The 25,773-nt window shown below is 39.8% G+C and overlaps 1 protein-coding gene across 3 annotated transcripts in view; it reads left to right on the forward strand.

Moving 5' to 3' along the window:
* The window catches only part of sema4f (sema domain, immunoglobulin domain (Ig), transmembrane domain (TM) and short cytoplasmic domain, (semaphorin) 4F), a 54,243-nt gene that overhangs the window by 26,079 nt on the left and 2,391 nt on the right, over positions 1 to 25,773 (forward strand). For 2 of the 3 annotated variants that reach the window (XM_083541293.1, XM_083541292.1), the window contains 12 exons: positions 18,734 to 18,888; positions 20,088 to 20,147; positions 21,257 to 21,355; positions 21,768 to 21,879; positions 22,097 to 22,216; positions 23,239 to 23,393; positions 23,531 to 23,712; positions 24,293 to 24,434; positions 24,535 to 24,751; positions 24,971 to 25,080; positions 25,351 to 25,502; positions 25,585 to 25,640. In XM_083541293.1, the coding sequence (XP_083397419.1) occupies positions 18,734 to 18,888; positions 20,088 to 20,147; positions 21,257 to 21,355; positions 21,768 to 21,879; positions 22,097 to 22,216; positions 23,239 to 23,393; positions 23,531 to 23,712; positions 24,293 to 24,434; positions 24,535 to 24,751; positions 24,971 to 25,080; positions 25,351 to 25,502; positions 25,585 to 25,640 (1,560 nt within the window). Of the gene's footprint in view, positions 1 to 937; positions 961 to 18,733; positions 18,889 to 20,087; positions 20,148 to 21,256; positions 21,356 to 21,767; positions 21,880 to 22,096; positions 22,217 to 23,238; positions 23,394 to 23,530; positions 23,713 to 24,292; positions 24,435 to 24,534; positions 24,752 to 24,970; positions 25,081 to 25,350; positions 25,503 to 25,584; positions 25,641 to 25,773 lie in introns of those variants that run through there. The other variant, XM_083541294.1, reaches the window with a different exon arrangement.

A 25,773-nucleotide genomic window follows, 5' to 3' on the forward strand; every position in this document is an offset into this window, starting at 1 on the left:
CATGGAAATATAGATTGTGAAATAAGGTTATTGGATTGATTGGTCTAGAGGTTGTACAGAATCCAGAGTCTGGAAAAAGAGGAACATAAACCAATTTTTTTTGCTACACAGACACAGGCTACAAATGTGCTGCAGATGTGACTGCTTTTTATTTGGTAATATTTATTATTTTTTTAGGTGTTTGTGTGTGAGCGTGACTTTTGTTAGGACTGTCTGACTCGTCCACTGGGTTATTTATGATGTGCAACCTTAAACCTCAGCATAAGGTGTGCAGGCGGGTGGGTGTGTGTGTGTGTGTGTGTGTGTGTGTGTGTGTGTGTGTGTGTGTGTGTGTGTGTGTTTATTGCTTTAAATGATTTTTACTTTTCTTTTTTTTTTTGGCCAAAATCATATTTTTCCTACTTGAGTCATATTTTAAATGTCAGCTTTTAAGAATATATTTTACTAAACAATGTAAACTACCATCTACTTTATACATTGGGTAAGAAGCCCGCCTAAAAATGATCAATGGTAAGTACATTCAGATATTTACTGTGTAAGCAAATTACATTATTAGACAGCGATAGGCAAAGGCCTATATATAAAATGCTGAATAAATTTAGGAAAGCCTGTAGTATTCACAACTAAATATAGTATCATATATCGGTCACAGTGTGACGGGTTTTCTCCCACAGTGTACATGTATGTGGAAAAATACCAAATGTATGGAAGCTTCTGGGTTCCCAGTTCAATCCTAAACCCGAGTTACTTTATCCACATTGCTTCTATTTTCTTCCTGTATCCAAATCGGTATGAGGTTCGAACGAGTGTGTAAATGTGTATCCATGACCATGTGCTTACTGATGATGTGTGAACGAACAAATGAATCAACAATGAAACGTTTGATTTGACTAATACCTTCTTCTTCTCTCTTCTTTTTTTCTTTTCTGCATGCTTCGTTCTGGAATCCAGACAACATGGGTAAGTGAGCATTCAAGATGTGTGCATGATTTTATAGAACATTCTGCACGCATAAAGGGTTTTTTACTATACTTTCCTTATTTGAGCACTTTCAATCCTAGTAATATGAGAGGGCTGGGAAAAAAAACCCCCAGTGAGTCAGCGAGCGGTCTTAAAAGCTCAGCCGATCAATACTTGATCATTCACCAGGCACATTCATAAGAACTACAGGCATTAGTCAGGATAGAAATGACAAAAATATGCAGCTTGTTACTTCATTCTTCAATACTTCGGTTTCCTCTCCGAATGTCAGAAGTACTTGTTGCACAGGTTTCCAGTGCACTGTTCTCTGGGAAAGTTATGTATACACACACCTTTGAAGCGAAGGACTAATTTACTGCATGCAACCTGTATGATCGACATGCTTCATTGATTCCTTCTGTGCATAAGTGCTTGTGTATCTTACTCAATCCTTCCTGATCCATTTCCTCCTTCTCGCCAGTAGCAGATAGCATTTCTGAGAGTGTAATGCACTGGAAAGTTCATAAGCTTGTAGTCTGTCAACCACGAGTCAGGGTCAGTGTGCATTTCCCAACCATCTCCGATACTTGTTTGGTGATAAACAGAGGACACGGGGTGGATCATTAATGGGAACCCAATTTGGAGATAATATGCTGTCTGTGATCAGAGAAGCTGAATGTAATATCTGACTGTTGATATTATCCGTATGCCAGCCAGACCATCTGACTGCCAGTAGGCATCAGACGTAAGAGAGAGGACAGAAGGAAGGAAAGGTGGGGGATGGACAATATGATTGGGCCTTGATCCTGAAAATGAATCATTGCCACACAAGAAGGTCCATCTGCCATGTGTGTGTGTGTGTGTGTGTGTGTGTGTGTGTGTGTGTGTGTGTGTGTGTGTGTGTGTGTGTGTGGGGGGGGGGGGGGTTACTTAACTAGAACGTCATCAGCTCAGATGGAACAGATGCAGGTAAATAATTTACACTGACGGTGAGAATGACTAAACACCACTCAGACAAGGTGCGCTTTGTGCATTGCTTTCCCTTAATGACATCATAAGAAGGGAAAATGTTGCTAATGGCGTCTACTATATGTGGATGTGGTGTCTTCTGTATCATCAGGTCATACAAAAGGCATCAGTTCGCATAATAATATCTCTATATTCCTCTCTGGACAACTCGCAATGTATCATGATTTCTTTACTTGAACTCAATAACTACAAACCCTGTTGTTGAGTGTGGAAAGATGCCACCTAAAAATACACAGCTATAATTTTAACAGTTCTTGGGTTAATATGAAGTGCCATATTTAGTTGTTACTGTATTCCCAGCAATCATGAATAAATGATGAAAACACTGATAGAGTGCTGTCATGTTATATGATAAGCACAATAAAAAGAGGAAGAATTTCAGTTCGAAATAAAGTGTGCAATTTCTGTAACTTACAGTAAACTGTAACTGTAGGCAGTTATCCGGCGTACATTTACAGCCAACTCCTGAATTATTTGTAAGACGGTTATACGAAATTCATAATTTTGCCCCCTTTCCTCTTTGCATTTCTACATACTTTTACATACTTAAACAAAATATTTTCTTGAATACGATGATATACCACACATATAAAAGTATGCGAGTATCTGACCATCAAACCGTAGATGTGGTTCTTCTCCAGACTGTTACCACGAAGTCGGAAGCTTGCAATTGTATTTGTATGTACGAATGTATTTGTATGCTGTGATTTTACAATTTCCCTTCATCCATCCATCCATCCATCTATCTTTTCCCGCTTATCCGATGCCGGGTCGCGGGGGCAGCAGTCTAAGCAAAGATGCCCAGACTTCCCTCTCCCTAGACACTTCTTCCAGCTCTTCCGGGGGGACACCAAGGCGTTCCCAGGCCAGCCGGGAGACATAGTCTCTCCAGCGTGTCCTAGGTCTTCCCCGGGGTCTCCTCCCAGTGGGACGCACCCGGAACACCTTCCCAGGAAGGCGTCCAGGAGGCATCCGGAACAGATGCCCGAGCCACCTCAGCTGACCCCTCTCGATGTGGAGGAGCAGCGGATCTACTCCGAGCTCCTCCCGAGTGACTAAGCTTCTCACCCTATCTCTAAGGGATCGCCCAGCCACCCTGCGGAGGAAGCACATTTCGGCCGCCTGTATCCGGGATCTTGTCCTTTCGGTCATGACCCAGAGCTCATGACCATAGGTGAGAGTAGGAACGTAGATTGACCGGTAAATCGAAAGTTTCGCCTTGCGGCTCAGCTCCTTCTTCACCACGACAGACCGGTACATCGACCGCATTACTGCAGAAGCTGCACCGATCCGTCTGTCAATCTCCCGTTCCACCCTTCCCTCACTCGTGAACAAAACCCCAAGATACTTAAACTCCTCCACTTGCGGCAGGAACTCCCCTCCAACCTGAAGTGGGCAAGCCACCCTTTTCCGACTGAGGACCATGGCCTCGGATTTGGAGGTGCTGATTCTCATCCCAGCCGCTTCACACTCGGCTGCAAACCGTCCCAGTGCATGCTGAAGGTCCTGGTCTGATGAAGCCAACACGACAACATCATCTGCAAAGAGCAAAGACGAAATCGTGTCGTCACCAAACCGGACACCCTCCGACCCCTGGCTGCGCCTAGAAATTCTGTCCATAAAAATTATGAACAGAACCGGTGACAAAGGGCAGCCCTGCCGGAGTCCAACATGCACCGGGAACAAGTCTGACTTACAACGACGGGTCAGACTAAGAGCGGTTCAAAACCCCTTATGAGAGATACTACATCAGGGACCGTGACGTCGCCCGGTATGGCGCAGCCGGGGCCCCACCCTGGAGCCAGGCCCGGGGTTGGGGCTCGTATGCGAGCGCCTGGTGGCCGGGCCTTCCCCCACAGGGTCCGGCCGGGCTCAGCCCGAAGGAGCGACGTGGGGCCGCCTTCCAGTGGGCTCACCACCTGCAGGAGGGACCGTAAGGGGCCGGTGCTAAGAGGATCGGGCAGCAGTCGAAGGTGGAGGCCTCGACAACCCGATCCCTGGACACGGAATTTCCCTTCACTGAAACTAAAAGGCCCTAACTGGTTCCAGCATGGCAGTGTCCCTGTGCACAATGCTAACGCCGTGATTACGTGATTTCCCAGGTTTTGTTTGGAAAAACTTGAGTGACCAGCACAGATTAACTCTAATGATGATTATGCCTCAGGCTTTCTCATCCAACATCAATGCCTGACCTCACTAATCCCCCATAGTGACACTCCAATATATAAGGAAATGGAAAGCCTTCCCAAAAGAGTGGAGGTTATTATAACAGCAAACGGAAACGTTGCACAAGCACATATGTATTTAGAATGCAAAACAATTTGTCATTCTTTTAAAAAAGAAAAAACAGATTGCAAGCTTTAATATTCTCTTCCATGGGGAAAACCAAACCGCTTTAAACACAGCAGCTGTGTGTGTGTGTCGTAGCGAATAAAAGGTGAAAACTTGAATATTTAGCTGGCAGAAGATGCATGGTCATACTCCTAATACTTAATTTTTAATTTTATTAACTTGATTAATCATTTTTTTGGAAGAAAAAAGACCTGTTAATCAAGAAAAAGGCCTGTTTTGGTATAGAAAAAGGCCTGGTTTTGGGTTTATGCTCACGGTTACATGTCTTGTCACATATTACTTGTCAGTGTTAAAAACCTAAGGCCATCTGTCAGGTTGTTGTTTTGTTATTTTTTTTCTTTTTGGCTAAAGCTTTGATGACACTTGCCCAAAGCTAATTTTCTTCACACATGGATGGTGTGTTTAAAAGAAAACAAGATCCAAAGCTCGGAGGCAGAGAGCTGGAACTGACATATTCTGGCCCAAATATTGATACTACATACGCATGTAATAATAGATTTGTGAGATTGTGAACTCCTGGGTGTTGTTTTCCTTTGCTTTCACAGTTATCTTTCAGAAACCTTACAGCATCAGGTAAGATCTATTGGTTGCCTGTTGCACCATTTACCCGAAGGAGGACATCAAAAACTAGCAGAATGTGAAAAAAATCTCATGGGTGTTTTTTTTTAATGCTTGTGCTTCCACACTATCTTCTCAAAGCTGTCAAGTTGCATAAGTCAAGCATGATCGCAGTGCTCCATTTTAGGCACTTTAATCAAAACATTGTAGTCATTTGTCTGATCTGCTGAAAGGAGTTTTGTCTGAAACCTCTGGGCAGTCTGTCACAAAAGCTCACCAGTGATGGACTGCTGACTTGAGTTCTAACTAAATCCCATTGACCCTAAAACTCTGAAGAACAATGAAATTCAGGATGACGTCCACATTCACCTTAAGTGTCTTACAAGAGTTCACTGATGCCCCATTGCTACTTTTTTGTTACAGTAATTTGAAGTTCCCTATAAACCTGCAGTGCTTCTTGCTTCATCTGTGTCAGGGAGGCATGCAAAAAGAAGTTTATACCGATAAAGCTAACAAACAAAAATGTCAATGCTTATTACACTTTTGTTGATATAGTCTTCACGATTTAATAGATAGAAGACTGCCATTCATTTATAAAGCCTACTGTCATTAAACTGTTTTAATCACGTCACATGTGGAGATCATCAGGTCTGCTGGGAATCTGTTTTAAGCCTGGGACAATCTAAACTGGAAAGAATGCGATGGTTTGATTATGCAAGGTTGTTTACGGATACGTGCTTTGTGTACAGCAGATCTAGTGCTGTCTATGAGATTAAAGAGAAACAACTGGGTCAGTTTAAAGCTTGCCTGGGAGATTCAGAAATTTTGTACCCCCTTTTCATTTCTCCCTTTGCCAGTGACCTAGTTACCATTTTTTCCCTAAAGGAAAGACTTGAGGCATTATGGGTATTATGCAAACAACAAGGGTTGATTGTGTATATGTATATAAGTGCTCATGTCGAGTAAGCTTTATGAATCCTTATATAATCTCCGTTGTAGTCGATATTCAAGTTGCACACGATTTAAAAGTTTCGAATAGGCTGAATTGGCATATAGGGTAGTGTTTGTGCCTTACAGCTCCAGGGTTTGATCCTGAGCCCGGGTTAATGAGTTCAGTGTGTGTGATCTTCCAGTATAGGTTTCCTCCAGGTTCCCCTGTTTCCTCCAACCATGCAAAATGATGCCAGCAGGTGGATTGGCTAAGCTTAATTGCTCTGAGGTGTGAATAAGTGTGTGAATGTGTGGGCACAATGTTTGGCATTTAGACTGGTGTTCTATCCAGGGCGTAATCCTGCCTCATGCCAAATGTTCTGGGACGGAGATGCGCTCCAGACGAACAATCCGGTTTATTACTTAAAATCTATTAAAATGGTGAGTCGAATATTTAAAGGTTTGCATTTTTAAATAGATTTGAGAGAACTTGGAGAATATCTGCTCTTCTTATTTCTATACTTTTTTTTTTTTTTTTTTTTTTACGTCTAATCGTTTGCTATGAAGATAGTTTATATATAACATCTATCAATAAGGAGGGACTTTATTTGTAATGTGGTTTTGTCTTAAATTATCCACTATTGTTCAACCAGCTTGTGAATTTTCTCTCAAATAAGTATACATGGGTTCAGGGCGGTGCACGTTGTCTCTAGCTTTTCCTGTTGAGATGGGACAGATGAAAGCTGTAGGCTGAGCTTCTTGCCGTAATCCTCTTGGGCACTGGAGAATTTAGGGCAAGTGTGATTAGTGATGGCCCTCACACTTATCGCATCCACAAACCCACAGTGCATCCTGAAAACATCGACAGGGTCAAGACGAGGAAAAGGAAATCCAGGCACATTGAAAAGCAGAGCAGAAGTAGCCCCAGAACAACCCCCCCCCCCCTCCTCCTCCTCCCAAAAAGACACTTCTTAATTTGTCTGCTGTCGCACACTCGCTCGCGCTGCCTTCACCCGTGCCCTCGCCATTGCTCCCACTGAGTCTAAAGCCTGCTAATCCAGACTCCCTAGAGGAGACGCTAACTGCCCCGACTAGCGGCAAATACAAAGGGGGCTCACACAGTGTCTGAGCGCTGTGCTTTTGAAGTCTCCAGAGCTGAGCTGAGGCTACACGGGCCTAGCGTATAGTTCGGAGTGATTGGTGTGGCTTTGAGTGTTTTATAGGTGTAGTGATTGAAGGAATGCTAATATGGTATTTAAAATGTCTCCCTCACAGATGGTGGCAGATAACAGTAGGGGTTTAGAGACAGGAACAAGAGAGCTTTCTGTGTGTGTGTGAGTGTGAGTGTGAGAGAGAGAAAGAAAGAAAGAGAGAGAGAATTGGCCATTTGATGATCAGGTGTTTGAATCATATTAGGGGGTATTTGGCTCTTAAAATGGCAGTTCAGCCTGATTACCGGTGTTCTTCTGAAAGACCATTAATATATAACTACAGTTCAAATTTCTTCCTGCTCAAATAACTGTAATCTACAGGTATCAATCTGAGCAATCAGTTCCGGGAGCGGAGCAGCGAATAACCTGATTGCTTCAAACCACTTTCTCTTTTTAAATGTTAACCAGTGAAAGAAATGGCGTGTTGCCTGTGACAGTGAGAAAAGAAACTTTTTCCATTTTTTGTCATTTTTATTATAACGAACATTAGATTGGTCAGATATATCAGTTAGGCAATGTGGTAGTTTATCATTTTTAAAAGGCTCAGCTTTTTGCTAGTTAAGAATCAGGAAAGTCAGCGTTTGTGCAAAAGCAGCCTTTCAGGCATAGCAAAGACCATAAAATCCTGAATCTAGATGCTGAAGTTTTTAGTATGCCCCAAAGCGAATCTGATCAAATGATTCCCTCCACCACAGAAGTCCAGGCTTAGTATGAAGTGTGTAAAGTCTCTAGAGGTTCACTGACAGACTGACATGCAGTCTTCCAAAATCCAGCCAGCTTACAGGTGAATAGTGATTGATTGAGGAAGGCAGAAATTGTGTGCCCAGAACCCTGTGCTGAAATATTATGACCCTTTTTCCGTGGGTTTTTTAAAGGAAATATTGCCTCAAATCTATCTTAAGTGCAGTGTAAATAATAATATTTTCTTGTATGATTTTCACTAAGCTTTGGAAGCTGAGAATATTTCCCGACACTTTGTGTAGTCTGTTAAAAAGCTTGTACATAATAGCACCTGAAAGAAACTGATGAAAAATGCCTTTTGAAATGCTATTTTGGTCTTATTAATAGTGTTAGATTGCTATTTGTAGTAGAAAGTCTGCTTCATGATTCAGCCAGACAGCTGTAAATGAATAGCACAAGTATTAGTACCTTTTCGCTTCCTGCATTTTATATCAGTGACTCGTACACTATCCTCATCAAATTATTAACTCGTGTGTTTGTTTACTACAAACTACAATGAGGTCGTGGTATAAAGGATTCGAAAAGTGCGCTGACTTCTATCAGTTGTAACTGTCACGCTAATGGGGACGTAGGAAGCAGGCTCTTGAATGTTTTAATTTCTTTTGATGGTGTTCAGGCAATAGTCTTGCCCCTCTAAGAGATCCCAATCAGAAGAGTGATGACCTTAAGAATTAGGTCGTTCTAGCATAATTTATTAGTATAATCTTGTCATTTTAAGAGTAGAATCTTATTTGTATGTTAAAATATTCATTGTTCAAAAGACGAGTAATGAGAGAAAATGAGGACTTGATTAGAGGAATTGAATATACATTTCTATATCACAGACACACCTGAACTACATGCCTAAGTGGGTGAACATAGAGACATGAGATAAGGGCTGGATAACATGCTTTGTGTGCGAGATGTTAACAGTTTTATATGTCATGCTGCACTGTATTGTGCTCCTCATGATTGATGACACGCCAGCTGCTAAGGAACATCCTGTTGGGGGGTGTGTGTGTATGCGTGTGTGTGTGTGTGTGTGTGTGTACAGTAGCAGCAGTATGTATAGTAGAAAGAGAAACGGACAGTATACAGAAAAGCATAGGGTGATTGCTTTTATGTTGTAAAATTCTGTTCGTTTTGGATTTACTCTTTAGGTTAATGAACACCTTTTAGCCCTAATGTGAGTTGATTTCGCTTTGACAAAACACACACCCACACACACAAGACAGAAGACACTTTAGGATGTATAGGAGATGGGTATATCAGCTCCTCAAATCTGTTAAGAGTAGTAAAGGGTTTGGGGGGGGGGGGTTGTTAGGTTAATTCAAAAGGAATAAAGGGTTAACGCCTGCAGGAAACACCCCCGTCTGCACAACAGAGATACAGAGCTCCCTAATGAGGTGCATATTGTTGTCCAGTTTGTGTTGCATTGTCTAGGTGACGTACTTGTGTGCCAAATGAATCGGCCCAAGTCATTATTTAACCAGTGTGGTCCTCCTCTGTGCTTATAAAGCCATCAGATGTGTTTCTTCTCCTCAAAGGTGCAGCTGTAGTTCAACAAGCTATAGATCGGGTTATCTAAACCTGTGACACAGAACAGTTTTACTTCTCAATTTCAGTTAAAAGCTTTAACGGTCATTTAATCTTGTGACTGACCAGCTGGCCGAACAAGCCCCGCTGCCTTATTACTGCACTGTATACTGCACAGCAAAATACCTTAAAAACCTAAACAAATTATTTGCTTGCTGTCTCCATCTCATTTTTGAGCCTTTCCTTTCTACACTTGAATAAGACTACTGGGCTAGTTGTAGCTATGTGTAATGAAAGCTATGTTTATACAGGTGAGAGAAAACCACAGTTTATATACTGTCTGTAATGCAACTGAATAGAAAGTCGAGAAAGAACAAAGAAAGAACAACTCTGACCATCCTGACTCATACACTGTTTTGCTGGGCTATCAACCTCTTTGTTCTGTCGTTTGTTGCTTCTTGCTCTTTGACCCCAACAGATATATTTTTACACACACACACACACACACACACACACACACACACACACACACACACACACACACACACACACAGGTTAATCTGTAGCACCCACCCCACCCTGTGATCGTAGACTGACCGGCTGGCTCAGAGAGTGATGGGTTTCCTTGTAAGTAGCTTGTTGTTTTTATAGCCACACTACAAGACCTGCTGTCAGCACAGGTTATCACAGAAACAACACAGCATTGAAGTGTGTGTGCAGGGTACGCTGACAAGTCTAATTGTAGACTCTTTATTTCTGTCTTTATGCCTGTGTGTTCGGGTGGGATCGGAGTGATAAATGTAGAAATCCAACGAAAGTTAAACAGAGTTGCAAGATAACTGCTAATGGGTAATAGATCATTTCAGACAAACAGATTTGATAATATGCATCGTCTAAATGCTTAATATATACCGTAATTTCCGGACTATAAAGCGCATATATAAGCCGCACCCACTGAATTTTACAAAGATTTTTATTTTTAACATAAATAAGCCGCACCTGTCTATAAGCCGCACTGTCTACACTGAAACTAATGAACTTTACACAGGCTTTAACGAAAGACAGTGTCTGTTACACGGTGTAACGGGTGAAATATGTTGTGGCTCCTTTAAGAGCAGAGTGGCATTTTGGGAATAGCCTGACGCCGCATTTTTCCGCTATTACTGCATGTGTGCAACACCGAGGAATATGTCCTTATTATTTTCTGATGCTTATTTCTAAGTTTCTTTGACTAACCCGTAACGCTGTTGCCAAGAAAAATAAAAAAGCACGAGTTTTGGAAAGCTGTCTGTGCTTATGATTTCTGTTGCAACTGGAGTTAGCGAGTGAGCGGCAGGTCAAACGTCAGAGTGACCTCATCCATATTTATGATGTGGTGCGGTCTGATTCAGTGGGAGCGCATCTGATTTAATATAAAGAATTTCATTGGTTCACCCGAACCCGTTCCGCAATTTCATTGGTCTAATGTTATGGGTCTCAGTTTTTTGGCTTGAAGTTTGTGAAACCGGGAAAAACCCAGGAAAAATCCATAAATTAGCCGCTTCGTTGTTTAAGCCGCGGGGTTCAAAACGTGGGGAAAAAGTAGCGGCTTATAGTTCGAAAAATACGGTACGTTTTTGTGAAAAAGCAATATGCAGTTGTATCTACTGAAGGTCTAGCAGACGTTAAGCGATTTTTTGCTGAGACTGATCAGGCAGGCAATTGGGTTAATGAGGGCTCATGATTTAATGCACCAGCAGCAATCAAAACTTATATTCATTTTATATAATTGTATCAATTGATGTTAGAGTAAAAAAAAAAACCTGCATTTCTAGTTAGTATATTAACCACGCAGCCCTCAATCAACAGAAACAAAGACAGAAAGATCCCAATTGTGGTTTAAACTTTCCAATTCTGTTAAAAAAAAAAAAAAAAGAAAGAGTTTGAGAACTCTTATGGAGTGTTATACTGACAGCAAGATGGAAAAGTATGTGATGGCAGCAGACTGTGAAGGGAGGAGGTCGAGCAGCGGCCATCACACTCACTATCCATCTTGACATTTCTGCCATGGTCTCTTCCATGAATGACAGGTAATACACCTCACACACCTTCTGCAGCCTGTTCGTGTGTGTTATATGTGAGCAGAGAGACTCATTACTTCTTAACACTCATTTATTAAGAGTTTATATTTATAATCATCACAGGTTAATGACATGGTAATGGAGATTGATGGATGTAACTGTGTTTAAAATGCTAATGGGACAGTTTGTTTATACTCGCTCCTCTTAGGTCTCCAGGTTTTGGGGTTTAAAAATGTCTGCACCTTCATTTTTCATTGAATTTTTTTATTTCAGGACAGCTTAAATGCCTGAGAGGTCGATATGATGTAATTGAGTTCAATCTAAAACTTCTGAAGTCTGTCACTCTGGTATTGTCAAAGAACTAATTCCGTTCTGCCGGTGAGGAATATGAATCCTCCCATGAATCCTCTTGATACCTTTATCAACGAATAGAGCATGTCTGAGCGCCGTGCCTACACTCGACATCGCATTTATTCCTCTGTTCCTTTGCCAGACTTTGATCTTGTTTTCCACCTCATATACACTTGTTACATTTCTCCATTCTTTCTTCCCCTATGCTTCTTCTATTCAGCCTTACTCAGCAGCATCCCTCGTCTCTATGGTAACCACGAGCCTATTGTGTGCTTTCCGCATTAATTTTTTTTTTATATTTCAGAAATAAGCGGCATATCCATTCATATAGGTCTCTCGAGTTAATGCATTATTTATCTTCTAGGGCTGTGAGTAAAATGACAACAAAAAACTGAGCAGCTTTTTACTGTACAATTGTGTGTGTGTGTGTGTGTGTGTGTGTGTGTGTGTGTGTGTGTGTGTGTGTGTGTGTGTGTGTGTGTGTGTGTGTGTGTGTGTGTGTGTGTGTGTGGTGCTGATTACTGAATACTGATCTAATCATGAAGTTTAATTGGATTGTGAGTAAATCGTAGCAGCAGGAGGTTCTCAGTAAACCGTCGTGAGAGATGTTATGTTGTAGAGACACACGTCACTGTAGCTAAATAACTGTTTGATATCTTATTAGCACTGATCATGCCGATGATGGCATTGCTCCGATCCGTTCTCAAAATGTTGAGTAACACCTGAGATTAATATGAAAGTCTGTATATTTTGCTTCCAAATCCACAATTTTTTGTATTTATTACTTTTTTTTTTTGTTTTATGTATTTTATATTTCCCAGTCATGTTTGTATAATTATATTGAGTTCTACAATTCTGTCACATTTAGAGCATCTTTTGGAAATGAAAAGAGCCTAAAATTGAATTGCTGACATAATGATATACTATTAATAAATAACCCAATAACATGCTACCGTGACTATTATTCCCACACACTCTGTGACTGACAGGTTTTTACGTTCGGGGTGCATTATTCATAAATGTTGTACTCTTTCCTTTTCTAATATCAGCTCCCTGTGCAGTCCCTGCGCAGTCGGAGTCAATCAGAAAGCATTTATACAGCACACTCAACTTGCTGTGGGGCTTTATGTAGCAGCAGGCGTGTGGGGGTAGGGTGCATTTTGTAGAGGCACAGGGAAGAAGATGGCATCAGTATGAGATTCTGACACGATGGGAAGGAAGAAAAAGCAACATACTGGGAAGACGTCTGGCAAAATCAAAGAGATGATTATTACTTATTATAGGTTGTAGCGCCGTATGATAGAAGACGGGAGCAGGAAACAAGTAGAATGAGGAAAAAAGAAAAAGCTAAAACACCACCGCTGTTTATTGCTGTACCCTAAAGTATGTTTACATGTCCCATTTCTCTCTCTCTCTCTCTCTCTCTCTCTCTCTCTCTCTCTCTCTCTCTCTCTCTATCTTTCTCGCCTTTTCTGTCTGTCTTGCTTGTTTTTCATTCATGATTAATGGAGTGCAACTGGATAAATGATTAATGAGCAGAGTGGTGTAGGATTTGGCTGTGTTTCCTCCATGGCAGGCCAGCACTCAGGCTTAGCACTCCAGTGTCATCTCTCTGTTCTGCTGCCATAACGGACCCCTGCTCCGGACTAAGCATGTGTGTGTGTGTGTGTGTGTGTGCGTGTGTGTTTGCTGGAAACTGTGAGAGTTTTGGCGCTATTTGTTACCGTGCACCACCTGCTGAGTATCTCCATGTTCTAATAAGGCTAGAAAAAAAAAATTGCTCTTCCTGCTCCTGTGTACACACTCAAACAATATTTGTGTCTCTCCATCACACCACAAGACTAATAGATTGACACAAGGAGGAAATAGTATACTCATGTAAACTAGAGGGGCAGATGGTGTAGCTCAAAGAACTTAACATCATATTACCACACACATTCCTAGGGGGACAGAAAAAATGTTCAGCGCAAGGGCATTTCTGAGAATCTTCCTCCAGGGACAGGGTTGATATCTATCTTTCCCCGTCTGTACCTCAATCTCAGTCCTGGGATGATATTTACATACAGGAACTCTGAGGATTTGGATTTGGACTGTAGTAAATGTCAAGAAGCTGCAACAGATGAGGATGGGTTCCCTCTTGAGTCTGGTTCCTCTCAAGGTTTCTTCCTTATGCCATCTCGGGGAGTTTTTTCCCCACCGCAGTCGCCACCGGCTCGCTCATCAGGGACAAACTTACTTATAAAGAACATCTTATTCATTCGTTATCACCGCATTATCTGTGTAAAGCTGCTTTGAGACAATGTCCATTGTTAAAAGTGCTATACAAATAAAATTGAATTGAATTATTTCAGGGTTGGGAGAGGGGAAAATGGGTAAGCGTGTGGGTCCATTTGGCAAGCTTTTAGGGGACAGATGGAGAGAAGCGAAAAAAAGTAAAGTCAGAGAACGCAATCAGGGATTGAAATTTTTAATGGAAAGATCTTCCAACATGTCATTGTATTCCAATGCTTGGATTGATGTTCAAAGTAGGTTTTTTTACGGCACAGCTCAAATGGATCATTTACTTTAATTTGGTCCGCGAATCATTTCTTTCTCTCCACTCAGTCAGAATAATGGGACGTCTTTGTGCATTTCTTTTTTTTCTACCCTCTGATAGAAATTGTACAAAGCCTACAGCATACAAATGCACGTTTCTTTGGGAAATGTCTTTATTGTAAAATGTAATGTTCTCCTGCTGGTGATACGTATTTGGAAAAAAACGAAAAAAATTAGAAACAACAGTGGTTTTTAACCCTTATATTTGTAAGGTGTATGTGTTTACCACAAATAAAAAAATTCAATGTGTATTCCGTATATACACATTTTAAAAAGCTTTCTTAAACCTTATAGGTCTAAAGGCACTTAAGTGTAAAGACGATTATTGAATTGAATGATCAAGTTCAAATGTTTTGTATAACATGAATGCAAAACTCACTTTATAGGGTTTAAAAAGGTACAAGGGGATAAAAAGGCAGATTGGTGATGGATTAGATTATTAAAGGGATGTCTAACACATTGCTCTTCAGTGACCAAACGCTTCAGTTAAACAGCAATAAAATGACGACAGGAGATTATTTTATCTTACTAACCTGAATGTTTGCATTATACCAATATTTAACTGTGAATGATGCATCTAGTCATTCTTTATTTAATAAAATGTTGATATTGTCATTTGTGAATACAACGCAATGCTTCACACCTATAACTGCCATCATATTGGCTTTTTTATAAATTCTGCAGTACCCCGCTACATTAAATGAGTTTTTTCCACCTGAAAATGTAGCATGTAGTAAAGGAGGATAAACGCTGCAAATAGCAACAGTCTTTTTTAGAAATTCATAGGAAGTAGAAAATTTTTTTTTTCACACACTTAAAATATCAGATGACTGCTTGAACATTTGAGGGGGGGGGGGGGGGGATAAAGCAGGTAATATACCTTGTAATTATTTTCATAGAAGATCGTGGAAATCCCTGACCTGGCTGATCTGAACAGTTATCAAAATCAGAGTAGCACCTGCACAATAGAAAATTACCCCAGGACTTTAGTAAGTGTAATTCCATCTAGATAGAGCTAAAGTATGATTAGAACTGTTATAGTGAAGTTTTACCACTCAGGTAAATAGATAGTAATCTATAAAGCAATTATAAGTAAGTAAAAAGCTACTTGCTTAACAGTTTTTTGCCAAACCTTAATGTCACGAAATTAAAACGAAGAATTAATTTGTGCATTTTGCAAAAATATCACAAATGTTTGCACCAGAAACAGTTATCATTATCTACGTTTTCTATTATCTAAGGGCCGAGTTTTTTTTCCGAGGCAGGTTTTTTCCAGGGAAAAACGTTACGGTAGCAATGTATGCAGATGATACAGGTTGTGGAAAAATGATTGAGAATTTTTTTTTTTTTAACCTAAAGCCCAACACCCTTCCCTGGAAAACCCCTAACTCATGTAATTGTGTTGTTATATATTCAGGATGCACATAATGTAGGGTTTAATTTCTATGGATTCGGATAGAGCTGTGTCTATATAAGATTTACTCATCACTGGTGGCAAATATTGACATTGAATATGTTGTCATAAGCGTGTGTGTGTGTGTGTGTGTGTATTAGTCACTTGTACTAAGTAGAGATGTTTATGGCTGAGCGAGCATGCACTCATGACCTGTACAGCAATAGGAGGATCAAATTCATTTAATTACATCTTTGATTAATTGTGTGTATGTGTGGTAAAGAATAAAGTACAATGGAATATGTTGACAAGTACATGTTAAGGGGGACACACCTACATTATTAGTGGCATAGAGGTGTACAATCTACATAGATGCAATGTTTTTTTGTTTTTTTTGCCAGAGAGACCAACCCGAGTAGGAATCGACGTAGAAAACGATATCGTTATGTTCATGGGCCTGTTTTGAGGGGGGGTGAAGAGTAGATGGAAAAGTTCCATAGAGTAAATTAGGAAATTAAAGGTAAATAATAATTGCCATTGTTCATCACAGTGTAAAAGGCTGAGTCATGCAGGTTATAGGGTCAACACACACATGGCTGGGCCTCCGTCAGATCATCATCCTCGTGACCCCTGTGAGAGCAAGTTGACCTAGACAGTGAGAACATCAAGAAAAAGAAATCCAGCAGTACACTTCTGCATGAAACACACACACCACATATTAAGAGGTGTTAAGTTTCAATTTTGCTAAACCAAACAGACAAAATGGGGCTTCGTAGTGAAATGATTTGTATATTTCGTTCCTCTCTTTTTCCGTCATGCTCAGCCCACTAATAAAAAAATGACCCTGATCTCACCTCATACTGGCTGGTATCTTTTCTCATGCTGACTGTATGATAAGTGTGATATTGTGTTTGCTTTTTGAACAAAAAAGCCAAGAGAGTGAAATGTTCAGCCTTGTGCAGCATTAGTAATTTCCCTGAAGACAGTGGTGTGTGTTTGCAGATATCTGAAGATATTTGCAGATACTTAAATTGTGGTGTTGACTTTCAGTACTTTCTATAAATAACCATGTGAACCTTTTAATAAAAATACATAAATAAATAAATGTTTTAAAAATCCCAGCCTAACCCACAACATGTAAACTGTACACAAAATCTGATCTACATACTGTATCTAATTGTAAGACTTTTTTTTTTTTTTTTAAGATTTTTTTAATTACATATGCCTATTCCATGTCCTCTATACCAGCGGTCCCCAACCTTTTTTGCCCTACGGTTTAATGTCAGACAATATTTTCACAGACCGGTCTCTAAGGTGTGGCAGACAAATACAACAAAATAAAATGACACGCCCGGCATAAAAACTGGTATTTTCCAAATATAATAAACGGTAATCCACTGTGTTGTTTTTTGTTCATCTTGTCGGCTTGGGGGTTTAAATTTAGCGGTAATGTATTATGTGTTACCGGCCGGAGCAGTTCCTTTAAGAAGGTAGCGGATGTAGGTAACCGTGTGACCGAGGCATCATGACCTGCATCAAGAGTGAGTCATAGACAGATGTGGTATAGTAAATAGTAAATATGGGTATAGGAAATTTTCCAAAATAAAACATCGTTCAGAATCAGGTAATAAATATAACGGAAATAATGTAAGTTATGTATTTTTTCTGTGCGGCCCAGTAACAATTGACCCACAGACCAGGGGGTTGGGGACCACTGCTCTATATTATCTTACTTGGAAAAACTTTTTCACTTAACCCCTTTGAGAGGGTAGAGCTCACACTTTTTGGTCACATTCTGGAAATATCAAAGGCAGTCTGTGTGATTGAGAATCTCTCCCTCCCAAGTGGAAATTAAAAAAAAGCCTGCGTACAATAACAAACATGGGAAATGATTAACGTGCATATTATCCAAAATTGGAATAAATAAATTCAATTCATTTTTATTTGTATAGCGCTTTTAACAATGAACATTGTCTCAAAGCAGCTTTACACAGATAATGTGGTGATTAAACGTAAATATGTTCTTTGTAAGTATGTTTGTCCCTGATGAGCAACTGTGGCAAGGAAAAACTCCTTGAGAGGAACCAGACTCAAGAGGGACCCCATCCTCATCTGGGTTGCACCAAATGTCCATTTGAAGCAGATATGCAATGTTGCAGGGTACAGTGATGATGATCAGAAGCAAACTGTAGTCTTGATCAGTGTAGCAGACTGTTGAAATTAACTACAGTCCAATCCATCCTCAAAGCACCCGTTCTACTCCGGAATTACATGGAACCACCCAAGGTGTTGATGAGAGACCATCCCAAGCGGCACAGAAGTGTGAAGATCCACGGAGGGGAGAGGGGCAGGAACAGTGGTCACTGGAGCCTCAGGAGCATGTTTAACGAGAGAGAGAGAGAGAGAGAGAGAGAGAGAGAGATATAAAGATAAAGATAAGAGGGTGACAGGAAGAGAAGGATATGGATTATTAAGTGTCCCTATTGGTGTATGAAAGTTAATGTCACTGTGCAGTTTGGACTCTGGCAAGACTCGCTATGGCAGCATAACTAAAAGTGAGAACCAGAAGGCTCATGCATTTACTTTCTTTCAATTATAAAATGCAGGCCTTTCGAGAAATCTTCGTAAGCACCCAAAAACATTCGAAGGTCAAGTCAATGTTGCGGATCTTTTCTAAATTGATTGAAGTGTTCTGTGTTTTAATGGAAGTACACAGATTAGTAGAGAAGCTTCATTAAGCTGGCCGTGAGCAACTCCACAAAAAATACAGCTCCAATTTAAACCCAGTTAATTATTCACACTCTCAACACTTCCTCTAGTCACAATATAAACACTTCTTCTGATACAACTCAACAGAATTCACTAACTCGAGTGTGCAACCATTGTTATTGTGTATGTTTTCTGTTAATGTTATTTCTTGTTGTTGGAATAGTATTAGTCTATAATTTAGTGTTTAAAAATGTTTAGTTGTATAAGGTCCCTGACAGATAGGTATTTTGCCATTCATTTATCCATCTCTCTCTTTCTCTCTCTTTCAGTATTGAGTTCGACGGTGACCAGTGGCCACTGGAAATTCAACGACGTGACTAACATCAGCACTTTCCTATTGGACCCAGATACTGGGATGCTCTACCTGGGGGCACGAGATGCGATTGTTGCTGTGGACACTGCCAAAACATTAATGTATCGCAAGGTAATGTTCATTCTGCCTTTTTGATTTTTTTTACAAACATAAGGGCAAGGCTGAAATAGCAACTGAGAAACTGTCTACCTGCAAATAACATGGGAAATTAGGCAAAGATCATTTGCAGAGTAACAAAACTGTTTGTTTTTTATAAATATACATTACAAGATAATTGAACCATTTTTCCCTATTTGAAGCTGATTGAACTGATCTATTTTTATTTTGGGAGGTGATGAGCAGTTGCAAAAATCATTTCATTCTCAAATGAGAACACCACATTATACATGGTTATGATTCCAAATAGTCATCAGGGCAAGAGTACTGGGAAAAGGAGATTACTAATCTGATGAAGGCAAATTGTTTTTCATTAAAACAAACAACAACAAAAAGAATGGCGCGTGCGCTTGTTTCTACCAGTGACCTCATCACTTCTTTCTGGTCCATTTACCTAACCAAATTACCCCCCACCCCCCACCAACCAACCCCGATTTCACCCATTATGGTGTGTGTGTGTGTGTGTGTGTGTGTGTGTGTGTGTGTGCATACACAAGCAAGCATAACCGCATCTATTGGTTTAGTAAAGTCTGGTATCTCTATGGCTCAGCTTGTGCTGAGCTTGTTGCCTTGTGGCAGCATGACTCATTTAGATATCGTGTTCCATTAAATATCATATGGCAGGTATAACAGTGTCATTATAGGGAAGTCACCTCAGAGACTGTTTCTTTGTTTTATGTAAACATGTAGGTAAGTTTTTATTTAAGATGAACACTCAAGATGAAGAGTTGCTTGAATGTTGAGTTTGGCTGCTCAAGTCATGCGTCAGAGCTGCTTTGCAATGTAAATTCTTTTTTTTTTCCCCTTTTTTTTTTGTGTTTTTTATTTTTTTATTTTTTTTTTTTTACACAACATTAAGTGGGTTTAAGCTTAAATGATCTGGTTCACATGTAGATACATCTAATGCAAACAGCTTTGAGTTCACTTGCTCATCTCTGTACATTTTCTCCTAAGGTTTTATATCCTAGTGGTTGGACAGTATCATCGATTGATATCATGTATAGATATTGAACCCTTGAGTAAATTAGATTAGCTCTGTGCTTAGGCATTCTCCTGTATGTAGGGAGTTTGTTGCCACATCGGGCCGTCATATCAGAAAATAAGCCTTGTTCAAAACAATAAAAGTAACCTTTTCCGTCTTTCTCCATTTATAGATTATGTGGAATGTTACAGAAGAGAAGAGCAGCTCATGTGTGACGAAAGGAAAGACAGAGGTGAGTAGATGGGTGTGTCTTATTGTGTGTTGGTAAAGTATATGTGGCCCTCAGGAGACTCAATAGGAAGTCAGTTAAAGTGTGATTACTTATGTATCTACCACATCATGTTTCATACAAAATATAATTCCACTATCAATAAATAAATCTTTTTCCAACTTTGTACAAATCGATGGTTTACCTGCTGTTATCAAGAAAACATAATAATAGGCTGAAGAATATTTTGCTCTCTTTGGAGGTTTTCACATGGGACTGTGTGTGTGTGTGTGTGTGTGTGTGTGTGTGTGTGTGAGAGAGAGAGAGAGTGAGAGTTAATTAGGCCACTTAGTGGCTGCCGTCTTACCCACCATGCTGTTCCATGGTGATGTTGGGGGGCTGCAGATGACTGACAGTTGGGAAGAGACTCAGAGGGAGGCAATCAAAGGGTGGGATAAAGCAAACAAAAGGCATATAAGGCACTAAAAGTGGAGAGAGAGAGAGCAGTGTTGGGAGTCTGTACACATGCTGTTCATTTGAATTACACACGTTCACGTCATTCAAATCACATTAAAATCAGGAACTGCTCCATCCTGATTGGCTTCTCATCTCAAACATGCGTAGTAGTTCATCCTTGTACGATACTAATATCATCCGTACACACTGTGTTTTGTGTTCTTTTCTACACTTTTCTTAAAAGATGATGAATGAAAACTCTGGTTAGTGAGAATGAACAGAAACAGTCTTTCTTTTTGCATCTTCATGAGTCTGTACTATTTAATTACACTGAGTGTGATGTTCTGCTTTGCTTTGAAGATTGACAACATAGAGTTGAGGTGAACATTGTAAGAAATCGATATGCATTGGATGAAGAAATCTGTTTTAGACAATTAGCATCTTTGCAGAACAAAGTACAGTGTTCTTATGAATGGAATTAACTGATTTTGTTATGTCTGGCTTTATAATGTATTCGATGACCAACAATAATAATAATAAAGAAGAACAGTTTTTTAATCATAATGTAATTGTGTTTTGATTATCTGTATAATAATTAGTTCTTTATAAACTGTAATAAAGTTTATTTCCTAATCTCAGTCTCTATTACTCAGTTTGCACTTTGCTGTCCCCATCAGGCTGACTGCAATAATTACATCCGTCTGCTGGAGTTCCTAGGAGATGGCCGCATTTATGCCTGTGGCACATATGCCTTCGACCCCCAGTGTGCCTTTGTGGTAAGTGTGTGTGTGCTCTAGTGTGTTTGCATGTTTGTTCATTTCTCTACCACCCATTCAAACATCATATTATAGACATCACCCTGCATGACAAACACACAAAAGCACACATGGTCAAAGACACATTGATATGACAGAAATACAAACACATTCACAGGCTCATTCATGATTTTCTGCCTGCCGCCATGTGATACTAAAGCGTAGTGGCGGATGGAGTGACAAGTTGTATACAAGATGATTAACATTCTTCTTGCTTGTGACCATTGTTTCTTTTCATACTTTTCAGTTATTTACTTGGGTTGCTTAGATGTTTTGAAGCGTTAATAGCTTAAATAAATAAATAAATAAATAAATAAATAAATAGCTATAATAAAAATATATATATACATTATTTTTGTCATTTTTCATTCAGAATATCTCAAATTTTACGCTGGAAAAATTTGAGGACGGCACGGATAAGATGGAGATTGGAAAAGGGAAATGCCCCTTTGAGCCCAGTCAGCACTATACTGCAGTCATGGCAGGTATGAAGCATGTGTGGGGTGGCACTTACTGCTCAGACGATTAAGAGTATAAAAACACATAGTGTATTATAAACTATAAAAATTCAACATAACTGATTTTACCTGTTTTTATTAAAGCAGCAAAATAAACATCTATCGATCTATCGATCTATCGATCTATCTATCTATCTATCTATCTTCTTACATCTCTCCCCTTCCTTTTCTTCTTCTCTCTCAGGGGGAATCCTGTACACTGCAACGACAAGTAACTTCCTGGGGACTCTTTTTGACATCTCCAGAGCAACAGGCGTTGAGCAAGAGCGCATCCGGACCGAACGGTCCATCAACTGGCTCAGCGGTGAGAGACACAGACAACATGCAATATGCATACATGCATTCAATAGAAAAACTTTGTGGTTCTGCACACATTGGGAAAACTGGAAGTGACCCGTGTGGGTTGGATGATGAACAACTCTGTAGCACTCGTAGCTGAAGAGACCTTTAGCCATTATGGCCTTGAGCAACCCGTCAGCTGCAACTCTTCCCTCCAGCTCAGCAATAAATGCCGGAAAAGTGCAAAGTGTGCCGAATGTCCTTGTGGATATATAAAACAGAGAAAAGCCTCATACTTGGTGTATAACAGGCTGGTGGTAGTACATTATACCCTGTGCTTCTACATTAGAAAAATCTCATCTACTCATTTTACCTGCACAATGAAGAAGGCTGTCTAATAAATATAACAGCTTAAAGTATAGAATAACAAGACGACAATAAGATGAGATATACCTTCATTCGTCCCACAGTGGGAAAATTTCCAAAGGAAGAAATGTATCAAATGTGGAGACATAATACAAGTGTATTGCACTTGTGAGCAGTATTTGTTTACCAAAAAAAAAAAAACAGATTAATGGTTAGTTATCATATTTATTCATAGATGCATAGATCATGCAGCCTGGATTGTTAAGAAAGATACTATAGATGACCATCAATAGGACATACACTTACTGTATATGTAAAAAAAAATGATTCACATCATTCATTTTGTTTATTGTATTATGTGTATTTGAGGGGTTCACCCAAAATGCCAGTGTAGCACAGTCACTAACTGGTGTACAGTTCAGTCTTTACTGGTTCCAATTCAGCATTTTGTACAGTTACCTGAATAACCATGACGCATTTGAAAGTCTAGTGTACAGTCTGCGCCATGTATTTGGCTTCAGACATTTGTAGGACTTATAACTGCTTGATTGAAAGCTTTTCTTTTTAGTTTAGAAACACAGTTGTGTGTGTTTGACTTTAGTTGCTCCAAAATAAAATGTACTGTTTACAGTTTAAACTGTAACCACTGTCCTATAATTCAGTTGTTTTATCTGAGTGCAGATCCCGAGTTTGTCAGCTCAGCCTTTATCCAAGAGGATCAAAACAACAACCCAACAGGCGAAGATGACAAGATCTACTTCTTCTTTACTGAAGTGGCCAAAGAATATGACTTCTACACCAAGGTCAAAGTGCCCAGAGTGGCTCGAGTGTGTAAGGTAGGAGACAGAATCTGTTGTCTTGTTTGTCCTTGCACATTTTTATTTGAATAATTTTTCATTCATATTGCACATGTTCAGAGTTATAATGCACTGATTTGGCCTCCCCTTAAATGTGTGCACGTTTTTTCTCTCAGTCTGACATCGGCGGCATGAAGACCTTACAGAGGCGCTGGACAACGTTCCTTAAGGCTCAGTTGGTGTGTGAGGATCGAGGGAGTGGTCAGCGCTTTAACATTCTGACTGATGTCTTTACCAAACAGCACGAGCCAGGAGACCCCAGCAGCACACACTTTTACGGTATCTTCACCTCGCAATGGTGAGTGAAGAGCACGTCAGATCCACTTCTATTTGGGTTTAATCTGCACCATAGATACTCAATGCTGCTTTAATTACATACCAGCATAAATGTTCTACTTTATACATCCACAATGCAGTTATCTCATTTTATATATTTATTGCTTTTCACTTTTGTTTTATTGTTATTAACTTTTTTGTGTAAACCATGATGTGCTTATTAATATTAGTAGTAGTAGTAGTAGTAATTTTGGAAGTGGAAGCTGACCCTGTGTAGATGCTAGTAATAGTATTAGCAGCAGCACTACCTCATGAAACATTTTTTACTGCCACCACCTCATTTTCTTGCACAATAGCTAAGTTTGTTTAGAATTTTGCTTTCATGTAAAGTTGTAATTCCTAAATACCCGAACGAGAATTTCAATTTATTTTTTTAATCTATTTTCCACATGCTGTTTTACAACTTTTAGTGTAATGTTGCTGTTTTCCTCCAGATCAGTTAAGTTTCTATTTAAATCTTTAAAATGTACCTCTGTGTGTGTGTGTGTGCGTGTGCGTGTGCGTGTGCGTGTGCGTGTGCGTGTGCGTGTGCGTGTGCGTAGGGAGAGGGAGGAAATGTCTGCAGTGTGTGTGTACAGTCTAAAGGACATCACTAAGGTGATGGATGGACCCTTTAAAGAGCTTAAGAGGACTTGCGAGAACTGGATGAACCCAGAACCAGTGCCTACACCCAGGCCGGGCCAGGTACACTTCCACTGCACTAATAATCATTACTATATTACCTATACAATTTTTTAGTCTTTTTTTAACAACATAACTTTCTCTTATTCTTTTCGGGCCACAGTGTCTGAACAACGCTCTGAAAGCACAGGGCTTCGACTCGTCTCTGAAGCTGCCTGATAAAGTGCTGACGTTCATGCGAGACCACCCTCTCATGGAGAACAGTGTGGTGGCAGCACCTCTACTGGTCAGGAACGGAGTTACATACACCAAAGTGGCTGTAACTCTGACCCCTCTCTCCAACAGCAAGCATAATGCTACAGTTCTGCATCTTGGGACAGGTAATAAGATTGATTGATGCAAAAAAAAATAAAAGTGTGTGACACTGTGTGTGTACATGGTGCCCTGCGAGGACTTTCGTTATATTATTTTTATATATATATATATATATATATATATATATATATATATATATATATATATATATATACTGTATATATGTGTGTGTGTGTATGTGTATATATATATATATTTTTTTTTTGTTTTTTTTTTTTGTAAAGATCACGGAGAGCTTCACAGAATTGCAGTAGTCGGGCCGAATGCAACTCTACTTCAAGAAATCCCTCTTTTTCCAGCATCAGAGTCCATCAACAATATCCTTCTATACAAGGTAAACAAATAACACATATAACAGATAAACAAGGCTGGATAGATAAAGAGTCTCCTGCACAAGAATTATTATATTGCTGTTTGTAGAGCATTAATAAACATGCATGGATGCTATTAAAAAAGTATTAGACTTGACATTTAGTGTAGGGCACATGAGATCCTGTTGAATCCGTGCAACACCAAGACCTACTTTGTTTTTGTCTTTGTTGTGTGAAATGAAGCACAAATGCACATACAAGACTCGACTGTGATGCTCTTTACTCCTTCTCAGGATGACGCTCTGGTCGGTTCTCCACACTCTCTGGTGAAGTTGCCTGCAAAAGGCTGCTCTCTCTACAATTCCTGTGAAATGTGTGCACGTGCACATTCACTCGGCTGTGTGTGGAGCATAAACAAGGCTGCCTGTAGCCTGGCTGCCACAGAGTGAGTCAGTCAGTCAGACACACACATACACACTCATACTACATATCATTTTTCATTAATGTCTGTACAATTGCACTTTCAGATCTGGGGAAGTGCTGAAATCTGATGTTTTGATCAGTCGGTGTGGAAGTAGTGCAGGTAAGAATCTTATTCTTTTTTAATCAGGGAACCTGATTTCATGTTTCATTTGAAATATTATGTAGGATAAAAATGATACTGATAATTATTCAGAAATAATTCCACCCCAAATTAATGCTTTTACTATTTATTT

Source organism: Silurus aristotelis, assembly GCF_946808225.1.
Source record: "Silurus aristotelis genome assembly, chromosome: 5".
NCBI classification, from domain to species: Eukaryota; Metazoa; Chordata; class Actinopteri; order Siluriformes; family Siluridae; genus Silurus; species Silurus aristotelis.